Source organism: Danio rerio, chromosome 7 (assembly GCF_052040795.2).
Source record: "Danio rerio strain M-AB ecotype USA chromosome 7, GRCz13ab, whole genome shotgun sequence".
NCBI classification, from domain to species: domain Eukaryota; kingdom Metazoa; phylum Chordata; class Actinopteri; order Cypriniformes; family Danionidae; genus Danio; species Danio rerio.
In genome coordinates this window covers 31,485,821-31,512,929 of record NC_141027.1, presented here as the reverse complement: position 1 = coordinate 31,512,929, position 27,109 = coordinate 31,485,821, and the positions used below count along the sequence as shown (strand labels likewise).

Below are 27,109 nucleotides of genomic sequence, written 5' to 3'. Positions count from 1 at the left end.
TTATCCCAAAGATCTTTTGAAAACTGGGGTGTAATATGAGGTATAGATTTCTACAGAGTAGGATGATTTCCTATAAGCACTGTATGCATGTTCATATATAATTAACAACCTTCTCAACAGTGCACAAATGTTATTGCGAGATGGACATTTTATTTATTTCAGTACCGATAAATACTGAAGTTGGTACTTTTAAATTGAAATTCAAGATACAAAAGTAAAAACAAACACTTTTGTTAATGCATTATTGAAGAGTTAATAAGCAGATGAAGGCACCTCTTTAGTCTTTGTTAGGAGCACAGAAAGCTCGTATTGACTGAAAAATGGATCTTCTCCAATGAGCTGCAAGCACCTCCGAAACGCACTTGATGGCATGTTTTTAAGACTGTCGATAGTCCAGGCTGCAGGCTGTGTCACACGAAGGCTCTCACAAGTAGGGGTCAGCCCAATGTCTAACACAAACACACACATTTAATATGAGAAATGACAGTAGGGGAACAAATTATATACATATACACTCAACGGCCACTTTATTAGGTAAACTTGTCCATCTGTTTGTTAACGCAAATTTCTAATCATTCAATCACATGGCAGCAACTCAATGCATTTATAGTCAAGTTCAAACTGAGCATCAGAATGGGAAAGAAAGGTGATTTAAAAGACTTTGAACGTGGCATGTATGTTGGTGACAGACAGACTAGGTCTGAGTATTTCAGAAACTTCAAATCTACTGGGATTTTCACTCACAACCATCTCTAGGGTTTACAGAGAATGGTCCGAAAAAGAGAAAATATCCCGTGAGCAGCAGTTCTGTGGGCGCAAATGCCTTGTTGATGCCAGATGTCAGAGAAGAATGGCCAGACTGGTTTGATCGAAAGGCAACAGTAACTCAAATAACCTTACAACTGAGGTATGCAGAAGAGCATCTCTGAATGCACAACAATTCCAACCTTGAGGCGGATGGGCTATAGCAGCAGAAGACCACACCGGGTGCCACATCTGTCAGCTAAGAACAGGAAACTGAGGCTACAATTCGCACAGCCTCAACAAAATTGGATAATAAAAAATTGGAAAAATGCTGCCTCGTCTGATGAGTCTCGATTTCTGCTGCGACATTCAGATGGTAGTGTCAGAATTTGAGAGGTTTTGGGAGATTCACATCAAGGATGTGCAGCCGACAAATCTGCAGCAACTGTGTGATGCTATCAAGTCAATGTGGACCAAAATCTCTGAGGAATATTTCTAGTACCTTGTTAAATCTAAGCCACGAGGGATTAAGGCAGTCCCAGTACTAGTAAGGTGTACCTAATAAAGTAGCCGGTGAGTGTATAAGTGGTATTTTTCTTCACAAGAGGCAAAAGACTTTATTTACAAGTGGCGCGTCCCACTTTGAGGAAGCCGAGGAAAAACTGAAGCACAAACTGCTGCTTGTCAAACAGCTCATTAGGTGACTGACACAGAGAGCCGAGCTGTCCGCTCTCCCACTCTTGCTGACTCAGGAACAGCCTCTCAATGCGCTCTAAACTCATCAAACCCTGAAGACACACACACATGTACAAAGATCAAAAGCAGTGATCTCAATTATTCATTGTAAGTTAAATATACTAATAATTATCATAACTTCAATCAATAAATCAATCAATCACAGGTTGTCACAGGTTGATCTTATATCCACTTCTGTGTGTGAGATAATACCGTAATCGATTAAGTGAGTGAAGAAAGAAAAATCAAGCCACGTACTAAAGGGATGAGTTGAATAATCTCCTTTGGAAGAAAGAACAAGAAGCGGTCCACTTGGTTCAGTGTCTCTGAAGTCCAGTTTTGCACAGCGCTTTGTAGAGAAAACAGATACAGTTTATTGTTAAGAGGCATTTCTGGGTTTAATTGTTAGCATTATTTTCTGACTGTCCATACCCAAATGTCTTTGGTTCCTGTAGCATTTTTGCCACTAGGTCTCTTTTATTGGAACTGTAGCAGAATCCTCGCAGGAACTCCAGATTATCGACAAAGAAGCTCCTGTCCAGTTGCCAAAACATTTCATCAGCCACAAACGTAGCCATGACACCTAATGAATGAAACTCCTGTAATGTGTATGTTCCGCTGTACATATCCTGAGGAGAAAACCCAAATATCCGAAATAAATTCACTGAAACTAGAACTCACAAATGACAATATGACAGCATCCTTATGAACATTTTTGTCTTGTTCAGTTTATTTTTGTGATCATTTTGGCTATGTGAATGTCAAAAGATATAAATGTCAACTTTTTTGCTGTGACACTGACACTCATTGACCTATCCTAGTTTGTAATAACAAATAAATAATAATAATAATAATAATAATGATAGTAATAATAATTTTCATTATCTCTTAATATCTGTAAAAGTGTAATAAAAGGCACAATTTATAATTGTACTATTTTAGACCGCAATTTTCACATCCTTTTGCTGTTTTTTGACTAATGTGTAGCTTTTCTAAGTTCATGCAAAACAATTCCTATGTTTTTTATACAATTTAAGCTTGTTTACCTTATATACTGGGATGGTCCAGAACAACATTTTTTACATCATTTCTAGGGCCAGATTTACTAACAGCTTCTAGCAGTGCAAACCTTCAGTTGACAAAAAAGTCAAGGTTTACTAAAGACAGGCGGTGAAAACAAACTTATGAAATGGCATAATGGTTATTATTGCTGCTGACTACTTTTTGTTTATGGATATGTAGCATCTTCCCTTACTATGCAAAATTAGTGGGCATAATTAAAGAGCAATTAGATGATTGATGCAATGTCATCTGTTAGGGGCAATTAGGGGAGTAAGCAACATGGTGGCTCAGTGGTTAGCACTGTTGCCTTACAGCTAGAAGGTTGCTGGTTCGAGTCCTTACTGGGTCAGTTGGCATTCCTGTGTGGAGTTTGCATGTTCTCTCCATGTTCGTGTGGGTTTCTTACGAGTGCTCCAGTTTCCCCCACAGTCCACAGGTGAACTGGATTAATTAAAATGGCCGCAGTGTGTGTGTGTGTGAATGGGTGTTAATGAGTGTTTCCCAGTACTGGGTTGCAGCTCCTCTGTGTAAAACATATGCTGGATAAGTTGGCAGTTCATTTCACTAAGGAGACCCCTGATTAATAAAGGGATTAAGCCAAACAAAAATAAATGAATAAGTTAGGAGAGTCAATTTACTTTATTTGCACCCAAAATATATGCATTTATCTATTTTGCAGCAATTGTTCTTTAGATTCATCCTCCAGCAGCAACTGAAACTTGTCAAAGAAGTACGTAGAACTCACTCGTAGAATTCATTTTTAAGCCACAGTCGTTTTAACTTGGGCTATTCTTGGTAGATTGTACTGGTTATTAGGAAAATGAGTTATGCTTCATCTCTGATCTTTAACTTTTACACTGTCAATAAGTCATGTTCAGAACTTTACATTTTTATATACACTATTATGTGACTTCACTCTCACACGGATTTGTTTTGTTCAGTAAGTGTGTTCCCTCCACAATAAAACAAAACCGATCTTTACCAGTCTTTGAACCATCTTGTCCACAAGTGCAGCTTGTTTGGTGCTTGGAAGCAATAGGAAGTAATGTGGGTCTTCCACTATCATTCTCCTGAGGGAATCCATTTTATCTGGTGGAAACTTCTTAATGGTGGACAGCCTTAAAGAATGGTATGGAATTGAATGTGAAAACATGATTACATTAAATTACATTAAAACTGAACTAAATTGTGACTCACGGAAGTGACAGAGCAATCTGAGGTCCCAAATCTCCAAGCAAATCTGAGAAGAAGTTAAAGTTGTAGAGTTCCTCATTTATACACTGTGTCTGTAATACATAGAAGACAATGCATCTTCTTTGATGAGAAATGTACATTTGTTCATACAGTTTGGGCAATAATTGATCCAGCATTCACAATTTAACACATCAATTTGGGTCTACACAAAACTTTAACAATCAAGTCAACAATGAGAAGACTGAATTTAGTGAGGAATTGACTAAACAGAAAAGTAATCTGCAATTGAATTTAAGCTTTCGTTAGCATACAAGTGAGGGGTGGAGTGGCACAGGCTGCTCTCTGAGAAATGATAGAATGTCCCGTAGTGGAGACAGAGAAGCCAGGCTTTCAAACATTTTTTTAAGTTCAACACATGTCACTCCTGTAGCCACTGTGCCCAAAGATCTGTCAGAGAAAGAAGAAGAAAAATAAGCAATTCATATTTCATTGGGTAGGTTATTTATTCATGCCGTTGATCTTGTTCATAATCACAAAACAAAGCCAAACTTACAGAAAATCATTTAGTGAGAGACTTGGATGAGAGTGGATAGCCTCTTTGAAGAGAACTTTAGCCTAGTGAATGAGAAAAAAACAATATAATGAAATTACTGAAAAAAAAATCATGAACCTTAGAATTTAATGTAGTCTAAAATGTGGATGTAAAAAATGCATTTTATGTCTGGGATGCTTCAAATCAGGTGTTTCTCTAAGCTTGAACTGCTCTAATGCAATGAATAAATAAATCTGTAACTTCCTATCTCTGTAAGCTTATCTCAGACTGTCTGGGATCACCAAACACTCTCATGCTTAATGTCCTGGAAAGAGGGGCTGAGGACACCAGAGCAACTTCTGCAACTTAATTCTTATTTCCTACTAGTAAACGAGACTTGCCAACAGAAGATACAGTATCTAGTGTGCTAAATCAGAGAACCAGAGGTTACACAACAAAGAAGCCTTTGCTCCATTATTAATAATTAAAGCAGTAATTAGACACTATACTGTTATACAGATCTCTGTGGCAATAGCAAGTGTCATGATGAAAAACACTTGTTATGCCCCTTAGACAGATAATATTTAGTGTAAATGGTTCATGCACAGTTATACATCTGTACTTATAAAATGGTGCATCTGTGCTGCAGAATGCAAAAGTCTACACTGTTCAATTGTTTAGGTCTACAACACCTTTTTTTATTACTAATTTTTAACCTAAATTAAATTAAAATGATAAAAATTTGTCTTGTTACAAATATGTAAAATAGATTAAAATAAATGTATTTTGTCTATAAAAAATGTCTTCTTTCTTGTAAAACAAGGTTTGCATAAAATAAATGCAACCTTTTCCAGCTATTTTTACACTGATGGTAATAAGACCAAATTAGCATATTTTAAAGATTCTGAAAGATCATGTGACTGATGACTGCTGAAATTTCAGCTTTGCCATTATATAATTTTATAATAGACAAATATGCTGAAATATTACATATATACTGTATGTATTTGTTAAGAACAATAACAACAACAAAACATACAAGTGATGTGACTATAGTAAATAAAGGAGTGTACCTGCTGTGTGTTCCAGAGGCGAGTGTGTACAGCAGTGTCTCTGATCAGCAGTAGAGGGACTTGGGGAATCACACTGAGGAGTGGAGTGCTAGACAACAAAGGCTGGACTTTATCCATCCACAGGGACACTGAACTAGAACCCTGAAAACAAGGAAAGCAGAAGATAAATTTACAGTATTTGTGCTAAAACAATTAATACCAATTTTAATGTCATACTCAAAAGCAGTTTAATTGTCAATATCTTCATTGAAAAAGCTTCCAGAACACCTACTGCACCTTGCAAATTTCTTTGCCATATTTCTTAAGGTGCCCCATTATAGATTTTGAAAAGTACTTTTTATGCAGTGTTAAATTCAATTCAATTCACCTTTATTTGTATAGCGCTTTTGCAATGTAGATTATGTAAAAGCAGCTTCACTTAGAAGATCATGGTGAATTGAAACAGTATAGTTCATTTTTCAGTGTTTAAGTTCAGATCAGTTTAGCTCAGTTCAGTGTGGTTAAATAATCACTACTGAGAGTCTAAACACTTAAGAGCAAATCCATCGATGAGACTCAGTCTCATGCTCTCCACTCCTCCTCGACCACCACAGCAGCAGCTGCTCAGGATACGACCTGGTCCAGGATTATGGAAACAAGTCATGTACAAAGTCATTGGTATAGTGCTGTTGCCTCACAGCAAGAAGGTCGCTGGTTCGAGGCTCAGCTGGGTCAGTTAGCGTTTCTGTTTTTAGTTTGCATGTTCTCCCTGCGTTTCGTCCGGGTGCTTCGGTTTCCCCTACAGTCCAAAGACATGCGGTACGAGTAAATTGTGTAGGCTAAATTGTCCGTAGTGTATGAGTGTGAATGAGTGTGTATGGATGTTTCCCAGTGATGGGTTGCAGCTGGAAGGGCATCCGCTGTGTGAAAACATATGCTGGATTAGTTGGCGGTTCATTCAGCTGTGGTAACCCTGGATTATTAAAGAGACTAAGCCGAAAAGAGAATGAATGAAACTTAATAAGCTTAAGAAACCTTACAAATATAATGACTATTTTGTGGACCCATAAGAAAACCATTAAAATGCGTTTTAAACAAGTGGACATTATTGGCATCAACAGTTTCAAAAAGAACATTCTAAGACAAATTTTGATTTAAAACAGAATAGATTATAATGAAAATGGTTTAGATTTTTAAATTGTTCTTGGCATTAAGATGTTATTTAAAACAACTATACACTACAATGTTCTTTGAAGAACCGAAAGATGTTCTTGTGTGGCAGCACAGCAATAAAACTCTTTTGGAGCCTGAATTTGAATAGCCAATGCTCTTCAAATGGTGGCCTTTTAAATTCTTCTTCATTTTTTTTTCAGTTTTTCCTCTTCTAAATGAATCTTCTAGTTTGAGCATGTTTGACTGAGTTTCTTACCCAGAGAGTGGAGATGATGGCATTGACCTGTGGAGGGGTGAGTCCAGGTGTCTGAAGACTCATAGCAGGTAACGCTTCCAGCAGAACATCAGATCGTAAAGTCCACAGAGTCTCCACCTTTACTCCACTCACTAGAGAGCCAAGCTGAGACAGCAGCCCAGAGCCAGGCAGAGCCAGCTGAGAGAGATCACACTTACAGTATTACTATACATAGTATTTAGTACTATTGAGAATACAATATTCAATATAAAACTAAGGACTGCAGATAAGACAGAAAAAGAAAGATTTTAATAAATGTATTTTATTATATTATATTCTTATTTTAAGTCTGCTTCAACATATATATAGATAAATATACTGGGTAAAGCATTAATTTTGCTTTCTTAAGCAAATAATTGATCACATTTCTTGTGAACGTACAGGTTGATTCAAAAAGAACATCTTTGAAAATCGAGAACTCTGCAAAGAAGAAAAGGAGAGCTATGTTTTTTTCTGTAATTGATTGTGTCGACGTAGGAAGCTCTGAAGTTTTATGTGGTTCTCATTTAATCACTAGGAGCACTGTTGAAAGTGTTGAGCCTTTGACCTCACCCCCTGTGACTTTTCTTTCTATGGGGCTATGTTAAAGATATGGTGTTCGACCACCTCTAATAGCTAACACTGAGGAACTAAAAGAAAGAATAACTGCAGCTATCCAAACTGTTATGCCTGAGATGCTACAGAGAGTGTGAAACGAGTACGAGTATTGGGTCGATGTCACTCGAGTATCTGGAGGGTGTCAAGTTGAACATCTATGAACTTGTTTTCTACTCAAAAAAAGTTTTTTTTCCCAAGTACTCATCATATTGATTAATTACCCAAGGTTTCATCATGTTTCTTTTGATTAGACACAGATTTTCAAAGTTGTGGTATTCTTTTTCATCACCCTGTATAATACAAATGTTGTGATTAAAATCAAAACAAATGACAATTTGTCAAAATAACAAAAAAGTGTGTCATGATTTTGGCATGTTTATATTAATTTTTAAACAAAACAAACTTTTAACTTTAGAATATTTAATACACTATTAATTTCTAAATAAATATGTTCAGAATATTTTAGAAAGCAATAAAAAATAAAAAGCAATATACTTACTTCATTTTGAAAATGAACATTTGTATCATTTTCTCAGTGAGTATAGGCATTGTATTTTGGTGCATTTAAACAAAACAGATTTTTTTAAACAGATATATTTAATAAAACAATATTTTAGTCACTAAACATCTTTAGAAATTGAAAGATAATGCAATTAAATTCTTGCAAAATATTGGATAAATTACAAACTACAAAATTTCAACTAATTGTTTTACATTTTTTGTTTCTCTTGAATTTTGCTGTTTTTAAAATTTGTATTGAATATTTTTCAATAACATAAATTTGGGTGTACTGTTTTTTTGGCCCAATATCGTAAGTTATTTTTATATATATATATCGTAAAAGTTCGAGATTTATACTAATATAATATTGTAGAGATTTGTGAGGGGTTACTTACACAGTGCATCCGGAAAATATTCATAACACTTCACTTTTTTCACATTTTTTTATGTTACAGCCTTATTCCAAAATGGATTACATTGATTTATTTCCTCAAAGTTCTACACACAATACCCCATAAAGACGATGTGAAAAAAAAAAAAATTTAATTGTTGCCAATTTATTAAAAATAAAAAACCTGAAAATTCACATGTACGTAAGTATTCACAGCCTTTGCTCAATACTTTGTTGATGCACCTTTGGCAGCAATTATAGCCTCAAGTTTTTTTGAATATGATGCCACAAGCTTGGCACACCTGTCTTTAGGAATTTTTGCCCATTCCTCTTTGCAGTACTTCTCAAGCGCTATCAGGTTGGATGGGAAGTGATGGTGTAAGCCATTTTCAGATCTCTCCAGAGATGTTCAATAGGATTTAGGTCTGGGCTCTGGCTGGGCCACTCAAGAACATTCACCGAGTTGTTGTGAAGCCACTCCATTGATATTGTGCCAGTGTGCTTTGGGTCATTGTCCTGCTAAAAGATGAGCTGTTGCCACAGTCTGAGGTCAAGAAGCAGGGTTTCTTTCAGGATGTCTCTGTACATTACTGCATTCATCTTTCTCTCTATCCTGACTAGTCTTCCAGTTCCTGTTGCTGAAAAATCTTGGGAAATTCCAGGCAAGAATGGGTTTCCGATTGCTGCGCAGACGGTTGTCCTTATGTAAGGTTCTCTTCTCTCCACAGAAGAAAGCTGGAGCCCATCGGGTTAGTGATCACCTTCCTGACTAAGGCCCTTCTTCCCCAATCACTCAGCTTAGATGGCCGGCCAGCTCTAGGAAGAGTGCTTGTGGTTCTAAACATCTTCCACTTATGGATGATGGAGGCCACTGTGCTCATTGGAACTTTCAGAGCAGCAAAAGTTTTCTATAACATTCCCCAGCCTTGTGCCTTGAGACAATCCTGTCTCTGAGGTCTACAGACAATTCCTTTGTCTTCATGCTTGGTTTGTGCTTTGACATGCACTGTCAACCCTGGAACCTTATATAGACAGGTGTATGCCTTTTCAAATCATGTCTAATCAACTGCATTTACCACAGGTGAACTCCAATAAAGCTGCTGAAATATGTCAAGGATCAGAGGAAACAGACTGTACCTGAGCTCAATTTAGAGCTTCACGGCAAAGGGCGTGAATACTTATGTACATGTGATTTTTCAGCTTTTAATTTTTTTTTATAAATTTGCAACAATTTCAAAAACTCTTTTTCACATTGTCATTATGGAGTATTGTGTGTAGAATTTTGAGGAAATAAATTAATTTAATCCATTTTTGAAAATGACTAACATAAAAAACTTACTTTTCTGGATGCACTGTATATGCTGAGAACTGTATATGAAAAAATCACTCAAAATCGCTTATGCAATGTACTGTAACTAGTTTTAATAATAAAGTGCCGTATGCAGTCTATATTTCCACAAAAAAATACACTTTAACTTATATTTAGGTGTCTCATTGATGCCCCACATGTGAAAGAGGATGATTAAAGCATGTGCCAGCACACTAGTGACATCCTATCTGACCTACATCACAATGTTCTCCTAAACCTTGGCTTGGACACAAAATACAAAGACAGAAAAACAGGCTGCTAGATCACTTCATTGTGATTGGTGTAAACCTATACCTTGAGGAACTGCCAAATCACATGGATCATGAGTAAATATTACATGCACTTTCAGACAGGCAGGGTAAATTAAAAAGAGTAACTGATGGACGAGTATGTGTGTGTGTGTGTGTGTGTGTGTACAGTATGTGAGGCCAGTGCATTTGTCCTTGAACCACCCCAGAGTTGATTATGCTGGGTAGTGGGCCAGCTGGATGAGGAAAAGTGCTGACATCTCAAAAGCAGACACACACGCATACACGCAGAGAGGCTATCTCCTCAGAGATACTGCAGGCAAAACAGTTTTGTTCATGCATTTGTCAATTTTGAGATTTTGGCCTTTTTGACCTCTCATAAAGCATTTTTTTTTATGTAATCGAAAAAAAAAAAAACATCCAAAATACACTTCTAAGTGTTTTGTTTATTGTGCTTTATCAATTTGTTTCCATAGGTTTTAATTACAATGCATATTTTTAAAGAGCCCCTAATATGGGTTTTTGAAAACGACCATGCAGTGTGTAACAGCTCTAAGTGAAGTAAAATATGTTTAAAACTATTGATTCGTCTATAAAAGAGTCGATTGATAGTGGTTCGAATTAACCGCTGCGGTAATTAGTCTTTAGCGGTGTCGGTGTAACGTCGATATAGAACTCAAGACACGCCCATTTGTTGTGCACACAGATCTGGCAAAATTAAAATCCCCGGCCCCACCCACAAACACTGTAGAATGAAAAAGAGGAAGATAAACACTGTGGCAGATCCCTGTTGAATCAAGTTGCATAAACACAGACACTTATTTTCCCTACCCAAAGATGAGGATGTGAGTCAGTGGTTGAAGTTTATTTTTGCAAAGATATACATGCTTACAATGGGGGATTCATGGGCCGTTTGTTAAAGGAAGGATCAAAAAAAGACTATTGATGTCTGGTACTTTGTCAGAGCTTGACAGGAACTTTACAGTACACAGTTCATGGATCAATTTCTTCCTCTATTTCACAAGTGTAAGTAAGCTTTTAAAATAGTTGCCTCCTTGTTTTCTCTAGCTTGCAAATTATGTATTTAATTGTGTTGTTACTTGTAATCGCTCCACACGGCTTGTGTTGTATCTGGTTAACTCTTTTTATTCTAATTATATAAAGATATATTGCGTCTAAAACCATGTTAAAAACGCAACTCATGCTGCTTTGTTTATTGGTTTAAATGCGTTTAAAAGCTTGTGATCAACTGCCGTTTGTTGTTGCTATGGCCACCGTCAGCTGTTACTAAACATATGCAGTGGTCAAGTTTCAAAATAGTTCAACTTTTGCCACTGTGTGGATTAATATTGAATGTGTGTCTGTTTTTACTTATGGTTAAGAATACAGGAGTATGCTGGTGTTAAACTGCATTGCCTTAATACACTTCTACATAGGGCTCACACATACACTCTGCACTCTGACTACTTCAACACTGTTGATAAGCCTTGGTGGGCATGTCTTACACTGAAAGCAGTCGACCAATCACAAGCTAAGGAGGGTTTGGAAACAAATCAAAACGCTGAACGAATCATATGAGAGTCATTAGGATAATTAGATAAAAATAAATGCATATTATGAGACAATGAAAGGGTTTTTTGACCTTGAATGCATATCAGACTGTTGTTGGGGACTTCTAAAACCAAAATGTGATATTTTTAAATGCATAATAGGGGCTCTTTACAGGCAATTTTCTCAAATCAAGTTTTTTTTTTATCCTGCACTAAATCTTCATATCTTTAACATACACCAGACTACAAAAAATGTATATTGTCTATATATGTTCATATATAATTAGCCTGATAATATACAACATTTTAATTAACATTGAAGTGAACAAGTGAACTTTTTTTCTAGTGGTTCACAGTATTTTACTCAAAAGAGATATAAAATCTTTGTAAAAACTGTTGACTGTAATTTTGAACTCGATCTCATCCAGTATTTTATCTGTCTAAAGATCAGTGGTGGAAAGAATACTGAAAAAATCATACTCAGGTAAAAGAACCATTACATGTTCAGAAATGTAGTGCAAGTAAAGTAAAAGTATCTGTTGTAAATATTACTCAAAGTATGAGTAAAAAGCCTTTTTAAAGTACACAAGAGTAGTGAGTATTACTTTGTAAAAAGCTGATGATTTTACGTGCAATAACTGTAGGGATGTACAGTATAAACATAGTATTCTGTAGTGCATTTAGTGATTGTTTAAGGCCTTTTGGCAATTTCAGTCATCATACAGTAAAAATCCTTCATCTTCTCATTGGTGTCTAAACAGCCTCTCTGTCAATGCGTATAAAGATTTCGGGCATGTTCTTGGATCTTTTTAATGCTTCCAAACGGTTTGCTGCATTTATAAAGAGCCTACGTATGTGCAATTTGATTGGACAGGAATCACAGGACTGAATTTTCTACTTAGCCAATCCGCAAAGACAAGAAAAAATTAAAGTAGTAGCTATAGGTTGAAGGAAAATAGTAGAGTAAAAATACAGATACAGCTGTAAAAATGTACTCAGGGGAAAGTAAAAGAACACAAATTTTAAAACTAATTGGTAAATTACAATACCTGAGACAAAAATACTCAAATACAGTATTTTGAGTATTTGTAATGTGTTACTTTACACCACTTCTAAAGATTAGTACATATTTAATTAAATATAGTAACATAAACATTATAATAAACATAATAATACCCAATTAATGCATTACCTAAAAATGTTGTCATTATTTTTACCCTATTATCCTGCAATGTGTTGTCTTAATATAAGAACAAAAACTGTTTTTCTTAATTTTACTGAAAAAAATACTTACACTCAAATTAGTTGAGATCTTCTCCAGGATAACACTTGCCTTTATAAAAAGAAAAAAATATATATTTTCATGAACAGTTATTGAATGAGGAAATCCATTATAAAGCAAAAACAACCAGATGAAAAAAAATAAATAGCTTCGACTTGTCATAGCATTTATACACAGCAACTTTCTGATAATTTGAAGTGCTCCTTTTATTCTCACTTGTAAGTCTCTTTGTAAAAAGCATCTGCTGAATGAGTAAACGTAAATGATATGATATGGGAAATGATATCAAATGACATTTAATGACTTTAAGGACATTTTCACTTTCTACCCAATGTAAAGATTCTCTATGGACATCTAAAGCGTTTTGTTTTACCATTGTGCTCCTATGCTCTGCTTTCCTTATGTTTGGGTGCACAGTGAGATGGACATGCCGAATTCATGTGTGGTCAAGCAGAAATGATTAAAAGGCTTGAACAGCGAGCCAGTCGTGTGCCTGTATCAGATGCCGTGGCTCCTCTGACAACAGTCTTCCATCTGTTGCAAAGCCCTCAAGACTAGTACCACACTGTCTGTCTGTCTGTGAGTGACCTCTGACCTCTACTCAATTTCAGCACCCACCAGAGCATTTTATACTGAGGGTCCAAAATGAACCGGCTATATGCAAAATGCAAGTAAAAATGGACTTAGGAAAACAAATAAAACCTACAGCTACAGGCTAGTTGGCTGGTCGAAACAGCAGCAGAACATAACATTTTAGGTGATAAACCGACCCCCGCTGATGTAATATGAGAGTTTAAAATAAAAATGTGTAGCAGTGTTTGTGTTATGTGACAGGACACTAACAACAGAGGTGCGGATCCAAATGCAGGGTGTATTCAACATAGAATAGTCAGGCAAACAACGGTCAACAGAGATGTATAAAGGAAATCCAGAGTTGTTGTCAAATAAAAGGTGAATGGTCAGACAAACAAACAAAACAATGATTGGTACATGGCAAGACAAGGCAAGGAAAACAGGTCATAATGTTCACAAAACAGTTTAACAAGACTCAGCCAAGAGGTGTGTCTGTGTGTGCGCTGTATAAATAGTCCTAGTAATCAGTTCATGAGCAGCTCCCAGCCGTGAGAGTGTGTAATCTACTGAATGAGGAACAGGTGCATGTAAGTGGTGCATGACTTGATATGTAGTTTGTGTAATGGCGGATTAGTAGTCTGTTGATCTGCACAGGCTGGATCGCTGATGACCATGACAGTTTGTCACACACCACAATACAAAATATCAAAATACAAGATTTTGTTGTTATATATGCAGATAGACATGATATATTTGTGTACAAAGCAATGATTTCTTATGTGTCTCTGATATTGAATTTAATGTAGGTTTTATTTAAATTTTTATTAATCTATAATTTTCTTTAATGTTTTGGCATGATATTGTATGTTTTATTTCATTGAATCTTCTTATAACTGCATATTTTAAAATAGTTATGTTATTTGCTATGTATTTTTTTGTTTAATTGAATCACCACTGTTTGTAATATGCTGCAAATGACCTAAATATATAAAATGATATATAAATGCAAATCTTAATATATTTCATAGCCTATTTATAGCAATCAGAATAGATTCGGATTGCTATGAATAGAATAGAAAATATATTAAATTGATATATAAATGCAAATCTTATCCAAATAAAAATCTTACCCATGAACTCACTTGCAAAAAATTTGCAAAAAAACAACCAGGACAATGTAGATGCTGTAACAAGTGCTAGTTATGTGGCACTTAAGGTGCATATTATATTTTTCTTATTTATTTTAAAAAATATTTAAGATTAAAGTTTACAAAATAACTTTATACATAGGCATAAATATTTTACACATAGACAATATTTATATGAATAAATTTTCTTTAATGCTTCAGATAATTTTGTGAAAAAAATCCAAATAAGGGTAGTATGGATTGTTTTTTGTAAATATACAACTATTATACTGAACAGCATTTTAAGTTAAATTCTGTATATTGTGGCACAAACTGTCAGTCATTATTTTTCGCTTTGAAAAACTTAAATGAAATAGGATACACTGTAATGTGTCAGAGCACATATTCTGCTGTGGGTTGTGTGTACCTGGTCTGGGGTGAAAGGCACAGTGGTCAGTGTGCTGAGGACAGGGATGAGCTGGGCTGAGCTGAGCTGTTGCAGGAAGCTGGAGCCCAGCAGCGGCAGAAACGGAGCGAGCTGAGAGATCCTCTGAGGAGTGAGACTGGAGGGAGACTGCAGATCAGATGCTTTAAAGACCAAGCTGGATATCTGCAAAAAAGCAAAACAAAAAAACAGAGACTATTTTATTTATAGCATTGATGCAGAATTACTATTTAAAGTAGGATTGTTTTTAAGAATAGGGCAAATATAATAAAGGAATATGATATAAAATATTAAGACTCTGTTCTGGATGCTCACATACCATAGTGCTAGGAACACCAATTCCCTGGACTGCACATGTCCTAATGTTGTCCTGGATCACTGAGAATACGTCCGTTCCTGCGTACAACATCAGATCACTGGGATGAGCCAGACAGGACAGATTTCCTAACCTGGACAGATGTGAGGGGGGGACAAAAACTTTTTCCAATGTATGTTTTCCAAATCTGAAAAACATCAAAACATTTTTTTTGTTTCTTATTTAGTATAGCAAAAACAACGCTGTATCTAGCTTACATTTTCCACTGGTTGACTGTGAGATTACTGAAGGCTCCAGTGAGACTCTGAACTATGAACTGCTCTTTCAGGAGATCCAACGTGTTATTCATTAAGACATCAAATCCATCCAGCAGCTATGAAAACAAGGCACAGGAGAATAGGATATATGCACAGCTAGTATTGTTTCCCGTACCAATACATTTCAGATGAACGGTTAATTTGATACGGTTCCTTTTACAGCATCGATGTAATGAAATTAAAATATAATCAGGTAAACAGTCCTGAGCATTAATTTAGTTGTTTAATGTGTGCATGTGGGTTTCCTCTGGGTGATCTGGTTTCCTCCACAGTCCAAAGACGTGGTATAGGTGAATTAAATAAGCTAAATTGGCTGTAGTGTATATGTGTGAATGTAAGAGTGTATGGGTGTTTCATGAATTGCGTTGGGTTTCGGCTGGAAGGGCATCTGCTGCGTACAACATATTTGCTGGATAAGTTGGCGGTTCAATTCGCTGTGGCGACTCCTGATTAATAAAGGGAATAAGAATGAATGAATGAATTTTAAAAACATGGCGTGGAAAATGTAATTTAATGCAGCTTCTTGTACATTATGAGGCACTCATTATATTGTATATCCATCAGGCAGTAGAGATTGTTGATTTTTAAAGAAAACAGATATTAAATGAGGTTAAATTGTAACAGTATACAGTTCACCTGAAGCGCTTGAACTGGTTTATGGAATACCAAAAGTCCTTCTGCATATACCCCATTTTAAAAATGTTGGAAACCAGTAACCATTGATATCCATTGTAGGATAATTAAATCGAAAATGAATTGTTATCATTCTACAAAATATCTTCTAACAAAAAAAAACTTTTTGGAACAAGTCATGGGTGAGTAAATGAAGTCCTTTATGTTGTTGCTTTTGATGTGGTTTTATAAAGCAGTTCTTGAAAGCATTGTTAGGTATGGTATCAGAGTGTGGTTTGGCAACCTATCTGTACAGTGTAAATCTAAGTTGACCTCTTAAAGACAGGGTGTAAAATTGGGGCACGATGGATATATTAATCCTCAAGTTTTATATGACAATTGTGTCCTTAATCAGGTGAAAAGGATACTGAAAGATCCAACTCATTTGTTGTTTCCACATTATGAACTGCTTCCCTCTGATGATGTTCTGAATCAATCAGATTTGTTATTGCTAAAATGTCAATACTATTACTTATATAGATTATAATATTATAATATTATTATATTATAATATTAATAATAATAATATTAATATATAAAGCACAAGACATTGTGTTCTAAATGGGATTTAAGTTTACATATTAATAAATAATGAATTTACCATGGAAACTTTAATGTAATATATTTACGTTTGACCCGCCATCCTCAATCAAGTTTGTTTTTTGGCCCTTTATAAGAAAAAGTTTGGGCACCCCTGATTTAAACAGTACGTGGATTTCTTCATGCATCTGACTATAATCTGCAACTTTGAACTTCTTTTTTTTGCTAAGCTGCATTATTGAGATTATAGGTGAAAAAATAATCTAACAAATTTGTAGACAAAAATTTAACGAAATAGTCTGTTTTACTGCCTTGACTATTAGCTAATAACCAAACCATTGACAGAAACCAAATGGTGTAGTGTCAAACATCCCCTCCAAAAAAAAAAAAAATCACCTACAGCTTGCAGTCATATGATGTTGTAATTCAACGTCTTCATTTGTTTGTCTTAAATTTGTGAATTGTGAAATGTCTTGTTTATTTGGACAGGAGCGAAGAAGTCATTATCTTGTTAGCACTACAGTCTTAGTCACTGTCCACTACACAGCCATCCATAATTCATGCATCTCTGTGTTTATTCATTGAAAACAGACTACGAGGGCATGTCTGCTACAATGAACCATTGGCATTTTCCCCAGCCGAGCTGCCTGAGGGTTAACCAGAGCCAGATGGGTTCAGGTGTCTTTGTGAGGTGTTGGGGCTGTTACCTGAGCAGGTGAGAGGTGCTGGAAGCTCTGGAAGGGCAGGTAGGCGATCAGGTTACCAGTGTCTCTGATGTAGGATAAGCTGCTGGCTGTCATGTTAAGCAAGCCTATGGACTGACTGAACCATCGACCAAATGCTTGCTGCTGCTCCAAGGAAAGGTTTTTGATGTTTAAGTTGATCATGTTTAACCTGGAGAAATGTGGAACAGAGAGAATTTAAAATCCCTAAATAATTTTCTGTGGTTTACTAAATATAATATTTAATAATATGAATTTTTATTTGGACAAAAATTAAGATAAAAATTAATTAAATAGGTTTAATATATAATATATATATATAAAAAATAAATAACTAAAAAGAGCATAATAAAATTGCTGAATCTATAATTAATTGAAAACTGAAAAATATTAATAAATACAATAATAGCATATAAATAACACTAAGGCAGGGGTGTCCAAACTCGGTCCTGGAGAGCCAGTGTCCTGCAAAGTTTAGTTCCAACCCCATCAGACACACCTGGGCTAGCTAATCAAGCTCTTACTAGGCTTTCTAAAAAACATTCATGCAGGTGTGTTCAGTCAAGTTAAGGCTAAAATCGGCAGGACACCAGCCCTACAGGACCGAGTTTAGACTTCATTTGCTTTAAAGCATTATAATAGTATATTATAATATTATAAAATGATTATATTAACATTATATTTACCCATAATTTAGATTAAATATAATATATTATATACATTTATAAGGCTAGGCTAATCAATCAAACATAAGGTGTGTGCGTCACTCACGCGTTGATATTGTTTTGTAGTGGAGGCATTGACATGATGTCTGAAGGTGTAGCCAGAGTCAACAAAATACCCATATCTGAGAACAAGCTAAAATCCTTGGGCAGTTGAACTTGGAAAAGCACGGACACCATGATTCGCAAGTAATCATCTGACAGCTTCAAACAAGAAAGACTCTACATTACATCAGAGCATGTTTGATCATTTGTACTCCCTTGATTTTGGTGTAATTTGCAATGCTACAGTGGTACGGAGAAGAGATGTTTTACCTGTAGAGTGGCGTAGTTCCTATTATAGTATTGTAGAATCTCCTTTACAATCATTATGTCCGCTGCACTGAGCACTGATCTCAGATAAGGCAAAGGAATTCGGAAATACTCCTGCAATCCGTTAATGAGAACAATAATTCCAGCTGTTACTTGAACACTAAATTCTGCAAATAATACTCGATATTGTGTGCAAATAGGGATGCAGAAAGACAAATATTTAATGTGTTATAATTAGCAGAACAAAACCAGTTAATTTAAACATGCAAATTGCAAGTTAACTGCAAGATAAGTTATAAATCCAACCTTAATCAGGAAAAAGTTAGTAAGCACGTCTCGTCCTGTTTGCATCAGACTGGTCAAAACTTTCTGAAACACATGAAAGTGTTAAAGCTTATATCATGTTATTATTTAAAGGGTCACAAAACACCAACACAATTTTTTGAGATGTTGAAAGCCATATATGTGTCCCACAATGCTAAAAACACTATTAGGACACATACATTTCACTTAAAAGTGAATACTAGTTATTTTTGTGTTATTTCGAGCAAATTTGTTCTAGTAGTCTGCGTCACGGCCATAAAATCGTTGCGTAATTTCCAGCATGGAACTGGAATTCTGTACCAGCGGGTACAACGTAACGTCTTTGAGTTTTCAGCATTAAATTATGAGAAAGACTTGGTTCGAACCAATTATCGCGCTCTATTGTGAATGAGATGCAACTTCATTAATGTGCATGATAAAGCTTCAGAGAGATGCCTCGTTGTGTTGCCAACCATAATTTAAACAAGTGGAAGAAAAATTGTTCGGAAACATGGGTCGTCAGTGTTGCGTTTATAAATGTGGATTTCAATGACTTCTCAACACTAAACAACAACTTAGATCAGGTATTCGTATCACACTACCAATGTAAAGACAAATCAAATGACTAAGAATTAATATTACATGCAAAGGAAGAGGTTTGATTATCCAGTGTCACATCTAACACCTTATATCATGGGTCAATTACAAAACAGTGGTGGAACCGGTAAGAGATATATTTTATTAATAATTAGATGAACTAGTTCAGCGTTTTTATGGGAAACTGGTTGGACCCACCTCATATGAAGTGTCTTTTACTATATAATTATATTTAAATTAAATATTTGAGAGCGGCATGGTGGGTCAGTGGTTAGCACTGTCGCCTCACAGCAAGAAGGTTGCTGGTTCAAGTTCTGGCTGAGCCAGTTGGCATTTCTGTATGGAGTTTGCATGTTCTCCCCATGTAGGTTTCCTCCAGGTGCTATGGTTTCCCCCACAGTTCATAGACATGCGGTACAGGTGAATTAGATTAACTAAATGGGCCGTAGTGTATGCGTGTGTGTGTGTGTGTGTGAATGAGTGTATATGGTTGATTTCCAGTACTGGGTTGCGGCTGGAAGTGTATCTGCTACATAAAAATATATGCTGGAACAGTAGGCGGTAAATTCTGCTGTGGCAACTTCTGAACGAAAAATGAATAAATGAATAATTTGACTGCACATATTGTATATAAAGAACAAAAAAAAAGAATATAAAAAAACCTAATACCTTACAGTATTTTATAAAATATTTACAGTCGAGTATCTATGATTACATTTGAGTACAGTGATCCCTCGCTGTAAAGCGGTTCACTTTTCACGGCCTGGCATTTTCGTGGATTTTTTTCATGCAATTTGACATGTTTTTTTCTACAGCCCATAGTGTTGTGCATCCTGACTGGCTGTAGACCACTGTCAATCAATCTCCTCTGTGCTGTGTCTCCTGCCAAGTTTACATAAATCTTTGATTGCTAGCAGTGTGACTCTGAACTGCTGTACTGTATATTTGCAAGTTTTCTGGCCAAAATGTCAACAAAATGTTCTGCACAGTCAAAGGCACCTGCGGTAGCACCCATAAGGCAGAGGAAGATGCTAACCATCACCCAAAAAGTTGAACCTCTGGACATGCTTAAGAAAGGTATAGGGTGCCATTACGGAAAAAAATAAATGAAGAACAATTGGTTATGAACTTTGGCTTCATTCTATAATACTGGACTTATTTTTTATGAAGGTTTGAGCTTCAAGAATGTTTAAACAAGAAAGAAAAGTGTGAAAATGTTAATGCTTATCTGAGAAAAGTGTATACGGTATGTAGTGAGGGGTTTTACAGCCTTAAAACATCTATAGTAATTGTAAAAAATAAAGCTGACTATTTCACTAATTTCGCCTATTGCAGGGTACGTTTAGAAGGTAAATCCCGCGAATTATGAGGGATCACTGTATAGCCCTAACCTTTTACCCACCTTTAAAACTACCAATCCCAGCAAAACTGTCCCTAACCTTTAACTGTGTCACACCTAAATAAGTAAAAACATAGATATTATGTTTTCTAAGAAAATAGAAGTTAAAGACTAAGTATAATATAAACTATTTTGGGTGAGTAACCAGTGAATAAAAATACCAACCCCAAAACACTGCAAAACAACACGCCTGTTGTTAAAATTGGTCTCCTTCTCCATGTAGATCACAACTGACTCCAGCACACTCAGCCGAATGTTCTCCGATACACTCAGAGAGGTCATCTGGCTTTCTTCAAGAGCCAACAACAGGACAACCCACAGGCTGGTGGCCTGCCTGATCACTTCTGTCACTTCTGTAGTCATCAGTTTCTCCAAGCGAGGTTGGATCATTTCTATCCCGCAGCGCAACAACATCCGAAGACCCTGTGCTTGACTGGCACCTGGTTGGCAGACAACACTGAAGTCTATGCTGCATGTCCAGTTTAGCTTCTTAGCCAAGTCCCTTATTGGACAAGACTGGGGAGTTGTGGCATTGCTCCCATTTCCACTGGAGACAGGCGGAGGTGTGTATGTGACACAGAGAGTGCCGACCCACAGGTTGGAGGGCTCTTGAGTGATGTGGGAGAGCAAGGAAGAGTCAGAGCAGACAGAAAAGACAAAGTTGACTTGGTCATAGTCCCAGCAAAGAGCGAGGAGAGCAGGGTCCGGGAGCACCAAATCCCAACTGGAGTACTGACATTGCTCAGCTGGTCGGAAGCCTATGAGTCCCCCCTCTTTCCCAGGTACAATACCTGGGTAAGATGAGGTCAAGTTTGAGCATTGTTCCAACAACCAGGTGTTGTCTAAATTGGCCAGCAAATTCTGCAGAACTGTAGCATTGACACATACATTCCGAGTGAAGTTTTCAGTGTCATAATCAGCGCAGAAAGCAAGGTCAGTCATGTCTACAATAGTAGGCTGGCTCCAGTCTGAATAGGTGCAAACCTGCAACAACACATTCGCAGTGTTATTATCAGAGCACACTCTAATCAGCCATTGGTTTTCAGGATGTAGAAACAACTTCTCATATAGGCGGACATTGCAGCAGATGTTCTTATGGAAGCCGATCTGGTCGTTCTGCCAGCACAGAGTGACTACTGTCGGATCCACAGACATGTTCATCCAATTGTTATAGTCACACCTCATTTCAGTATTCACTGTCGGTGTAGACGTGGGGGGGTTGTTGAAAGAGTAAGTACAATATTGGTGCACCCAAGCAGTATCAATGCTCATCCCAAGTACAGTGACGAATGTTTGGTTAACACACACAACGTTAACAAATCGAATCTCATCATTTTGGATACACAGAGCGATCTGTTCAGAGGTGACAGCTCGAATGTTTTTCCATTCCGAGTATTTACAATACTGAGCCACAAGGGCGTTGGTGTCGATTTGATCAGGAACATGTTGAGAGCAATTGGGCTTCAGCCAGCTGTTTTCTTCATTGGAAAACACAACCATAAAAAAGGCTACACTGTCGCATAATAACACTTCAAATCTGTCCATGTCATTATACCAACAGTACGTCACAATCGACGGGTCAAGGTTTTCAACAGTCCACCTGTCATATGAACAATACAGGCTCACAATGTATATGTCGGATATGTTTGCACAGAATTCCCACACCCAGGCATTGCTGGGCTGTCTGATCAGCACTTGCATGGTTTCAGCACTGTTACACACAGATAGGATGAATGTCTCACGATCGTTTTCACTGCACATTGTGACCAGAGCAGGGTCCACAGAACCAGTCACAGTCCAATTCTTATAGTCACAGAGGAGTTCGTTGAGGCTCAGAGTGGACCGTGCACTACGACTTAACTTTACAGTGGCAGGATCGCTGCAGGACTCCATGAGAGGTAAGGTGATGTTCTGGACCATGCGACACATGTTCCTCCAGACATTGGCCACTTCTGTTCGAGACAACGTGCTCAGCACTTGACACATCTGATAAAGGGTGTTTGATTCCTGAGATGCTGTCAATAAAACTGATGCACAAAGGGTTTCATTGAGCTGGTTGAAGTTTTGTTGATCACAAGTGAGACTAGAAGTCGAAATGTCCACTAAGGTTGTGCCAGTACGAATATACTGGATGCTGCTTGTCGCTTGGCATTCAAGACTTGTGAAACTGCAAGAAGGATATGCAGGAGCCAAAAACAAATCCAGAAGTGACTGTCCAAAAGACCAACTCACGTTATGATTCATACCCCTGAACACACACACACAAAAAACACAAGACATGAAATAAATAGACAAAATAGTAAATTAGGGCGCACTTACACTATGCTAGTCAAACCGTGCCCAGGCACATTTCCAGATTCGTTTGAGTAGTGTGAGTGCTTGGAATCGGGGTCAGGCGCAGTTCAGTTGGCCAGCCCTGGCCCGGTTGGAAAAGGTGTGCCAAAGCACTTGGGCTTTGGCGCGGTACGCTTGTAGTGAGAGTGCAAATTGCGTCTGAGCCTGACACTAAAGATGTAACGTCACTTTTAGGGGACTGTTTCATATGGATTTTTTAATCATTCTTAATTTTCAATAACCGCAAACTGTTGTATATCATTAAAGACGCAAACCCCTCGCTCCACATCAGCTGCACCTTCAGGAACCTCCAAATACCTGCAGCATGAGGACATTTATGATTATTTATGAGCCTCAAAAGTGGTGGATCTGTCTGGCAAAGAGACACTGAGTGATGCCACACGACTAAAAATAATACAAAATGATATAACTAAAGCAATCTCCACTGTGCAGAGCGAGTGCACTTCTCCACCTGTTAAACTGAACAGTCTCATCATCGATGATGTAAGTGTGCTCAGGTCCGGTAGGTAAAAAAGCAATGTGAGAGCAGGCTGAGGGGGAGAGAGGATGGGGGATAATCGCGCTTTGGCACGGTTCAAGGTAACTGTACCCAATGCGAGTGTGCCCTTAAAGCCAATTCACACCACACAAACAGACTGACATCAATAAATATTGACTAGATTACAGTTAGTCAAACATTCCAAGACTTGGCTATCAATTACTAATTCAATGTATTCAACCTTTTAAAAATAAGCACAGATTAATGTCAGCATAGGTAAAACACTGACCCAACAAAACCCAAACTAACATTTCTGCTGTTTAGTGTCTATTTATGCAGTGTGAACTGGCTTCCATTAATAGTGAAATGCAAATAGAAATAGCTACTTGTTACATCAGAAATCAGAGAAATAGTTTCTTCGGTAACACTTTATTTTGATGGTTCATTTGAGTATTAGTGGACTGTCTGCTTAGTATCTACTGATACTGCTCCTTCAACAGACATTCAACTGACTATAAGAAACTTTGCAAGTACTTTGTAAGTGCATGTCAATTTATCCTAAACCTAATCCAAACCTAACAGTCTACTTATAATCTAATGAGACTTAGTTAGTATGTAGATGCAATGTAACTTAAATTCAACAAACGGACTATCAAAATAAAGTGTGACCGTTTCTTTTTAATTTATATTGTATTAACAGAGATACAGGATTCTAGAGACATACCACATTATAAGCTGTTTGAGATCACCTGCGGACAAAAAAGGAGAAAACATAGAGAATCAATTATTGTATGAAATAATGCAGTTACCCATGGATATTAAAAAAAAAATCTAAAGTAACTACACACCTTGTTGACATGTTGAACTCTGGTCTAAGTTAGGGATCTTAATGCCAATCTGTAATCCAAGGTTTAAAAAATCCACTGGGGTCTGAAGTGCTTTCAAGAGGAAATCAGACATTAGAGACATCGCAGGTGGAACTGCCATGTCCATGAAACTATTCCAAAAGGCTAAAAAGCTGTCTGACAGCAGTTGAAGTGGGAGGTCTGAGGACAAAACATTCATCAGCGTCTCCTGGAGAGAGTTTAACTGAGCTGTGGTGGAATCCTGCGTTCTCAGACTAGATGTTGCAGTGCAAGCTTGAGCTTTAACAGAGGAGATCACAGAAACAAACTGTTCATTCAGTGCAGACGAAACAGTACTTGTTAAATCTGCTTGCCATCCACAGCCCTGTCTGTCTGCCAAAATGCAAATTAAAGCCTGAGGGAGAGTTTCAATAAAGCTGTCAATCAGCATTGGCTGGTATACAGTGAATAAACTGTTGAATACTGTTAGGTATGTATTTATGTTTGTACTGTCAATTGCGATTCTTTCACTGGGGGCTGCCATTCTCCTCATGGTCTGATGAAGGTTTGGTGGGGTCTTTCCACCCATTTCTTCTTTAGACAGAGATCTGATGTTCTCTATCAGGACTTTCATGTTCTTCTCAAACTCATTCTCACTGCTGGAGCTCATCTTGTGCGATTTTCTGGAGTCACTACATGTAATCCCTTTGAAGAAGAATAAAACATGGTCACAGTGTCTGTGTTTATGCATTTACAAGCTAAAAACTATTTTTTAACATCTAAGTTACATTAAAAATGGATAAACTTCGACTTGTAATGTAAAAACTTTTCTTGAATTCCTTAAACATTATAAAACAAATTCTCCTTTTAGAGCTGGTGGGCATCTTAAGTTTTACAAGCACAAGTAGAAAAAGACAATAGTAATGTATTGGAAAAGTAAAATAAAGGGGTAACAGTTTAGTTAAAGTATCAATTCCCACTGTTAACCACTGCCTTATTAACATGTTGGTTTTCATTAATATTTATGCAATAAGTATGATCTTATTTTTCTACACCCTTAATCCTAACCATTATCAAAACCCAATTATTACCTTAATAAACATCAATAAGCAGCAAATTAAGTTTTTTGAGCTGAATGTCTTACTTAGTGGTTTATTAATAGCTAGAATTGTATCTTAAAATAAAGTGCAACCAAGTAATAAACAAAAAACTCTTACCTATTATGATGCTAAACGTGAGCAAAATTAATATTCCTCCGTGGTGCATTTTTACAAGTATCCAGATGTCGCTGTGGTGGGTTTTTAGTTTAACAAAAGCATGACCACTGTCGGTTGAGACTTCATTTCTGTCAAAAATCTAACATACTAATGCGCGAAACTTTGCTCTGTAAGGTAGCCTTCTCCTGTGTGTGTAGAGATTCCTGGATTTCAGCCGTCTGCTCTTTCACGGCTGCCTGTCACTGCAACTTAATCCCGCATCAGTCGCCTAATTAAACGGCAGCAGAAAATAGGTGCGAAACACAGGCCATGAAACACACGGAACGGATTTGGGAGCGGAGACACCACTGAAAGTGCTGAAATATTAACACGTCGTGTTGACTGTCAGCATCTCTGTCACAGTAATGAACACCTGCGCGGTGACAGCGGTAGAAACCAGAAACAAACGTAAGCACAGGTGGGTGGATGTAAAAGGATCACTTTAGCACATCAGCACGCATGAAATAAACTCAAATAGGCTACACATTGTTATAGCGTATTATAATTTATACGAAAATATGAAAATAAAAACTGATGTGTCTATTTAATTTCATTAAGATTGTATCAGACAAGTAAAGACAAATCAGACCAAAAAATATCCGAATCACTTACACTTTATCTATAAGTGTAACTACTTAAAAGCTTCTATAGTTCACACAAAAATGTCTTTTTAATCGGTAACATTCTGAAAATTATGAAAAAGTTTAGTAAGTGTAGTCTAAATGTTGTGGACATTTTTATTTTTGGGTGCTATACAATCAGCATCGACGAATATATTGGATGATCAAATAATTTAAGAACTATAAAAAGTAATCAAGTGTAAAAAGTTAATTTCGCTTAGACTTTTCTTGTGATTCAAGAGTGTTTTTACCATTTCCTATTTTTATAGCAAATGGGATCTTTTGATCGCTACTCTAGCAACTTTTGATGTTGCAAATTTAAACGAGCGATTTATTGGGAAAAACAAAACAATATATTGTCTTTGAATTACAAAACAAGACTGGGTAACTAATTAGCTTCTTTCACTTTTTTAATTTCTGTATTAACACTGGATTAAAATATTGGGTGATTTCAAACACAATTTAAGTAATATATGGACAAAATGTCATTTTGATGTCAAATTGTAACTCTGCTGTTGCTTTGTCCATATTTTACTCAATTTTAAATTGAAACACCTCAGTGTTTATTTAAACTGTATTCAAGAGCTCAAGGTCCCACAATTCAATTTAAAAAGTAAATAAATTTAAACATGAATTTACATCTGATTCTGATGAGACTTGTGCAGAATGATTTTGAACATAGGAGCTAAAACCTTTTAAGGTTATCTTAAGGTTTACAATGTAAAACCAATTATAACCATTGTTTGGTAAATAAAGCTACAGGTCTATCCCATAATACATCCACT

General features: G+C 36.7%; 1 protein-coding gene across 1 annotated transcript in view; it reads right to left on the bottom strand.

The window, feature by feature from the left end:
• The window catches only part of strc1 (stereocilin 1), a 33,855-nt gene that overhangs the window by 3,750 nt on the left and 2,996 nt on the right, over window positions 1-27,109 (bottom strand). Inside the window, exons 2-23 of the mRNA XM_087261212.1 lie at window positions 25,666-27,107; window positions 24,452-25,153; window positions 24,328-24,352; window positions 20,936-23,018; window positions 18,778-18,840; window positions 18,475-18,585; window positions 18,209-18,363; window positions 17,423-17,609; window positions 15,444-15,559; window positions 15,190-15,319; window positions 14,853-15,035; window positions 12,738-12,776; window positions 6,749-6,925; window positions 5,341-5,481; window positions 4,289-4,350; window positions 4,047-4,182; window positions 3,739-3,827; window positions 3,524-3,659; window positions 1,912-2,108; window positions 1,738-1,828; window positions 1,370-1,532; window positions 274-449 (exon numbers count right to left, since the gene is read on the bottom strand). Coding sequence (XP_087117338.1) covers window positions 274-449; window positions 1,370-1,532; window positions 1,738-1,828; window positions 1,912-2,108; window positions 3,524-3,659; window positions 3,739-3,827; window positions 4,047-4,182; window positions 4,289-4,350; window positions 5,341-5,481; window positions 6,749-6,925; window positions 12,738-12,776; window positions 14,853-15,035; window positions 15,190-15,319; window positions 15,444-15,559; window positions 17,423-17,609; window positions 18,209-18,363; window positions 18,475-18,585; window positions 18,778-18,840; window positions 20,936-23,018; window positions 24,328-24,352; window positions 24,452-25,153; window positions 25,666-25,714 — 5,211 coding nt within the window. The 5' untranslated portion in view covers window positions 25,715-27,107. The remainder of the gene's footprint in view (window positions 1-273; window positions 450-1,369; window positions 1,533-1,737; window positions 1,829-1,911; window positions 2,109-3,523; window positions 3,660-3,738; window positions 3,828-4,046; window positions 4,183-4,288; window positions 4,351-5,340; window positions 5,482-6,748; window positions 6,926-12,737; window positions 12,777-14,852; window positions 15,036-15,189; window positions 15,320-15,443; window positions 15,560-17,422; window positions 17,610-18,208; window positions 18,364-18,474; window positions 18,586-18,777; window positions 18,841-20,935; window positions 23,019-24,327; window positions 24,353-24,451; window positions 25,154-25,665; window positions 27,108-27,109) is intronic.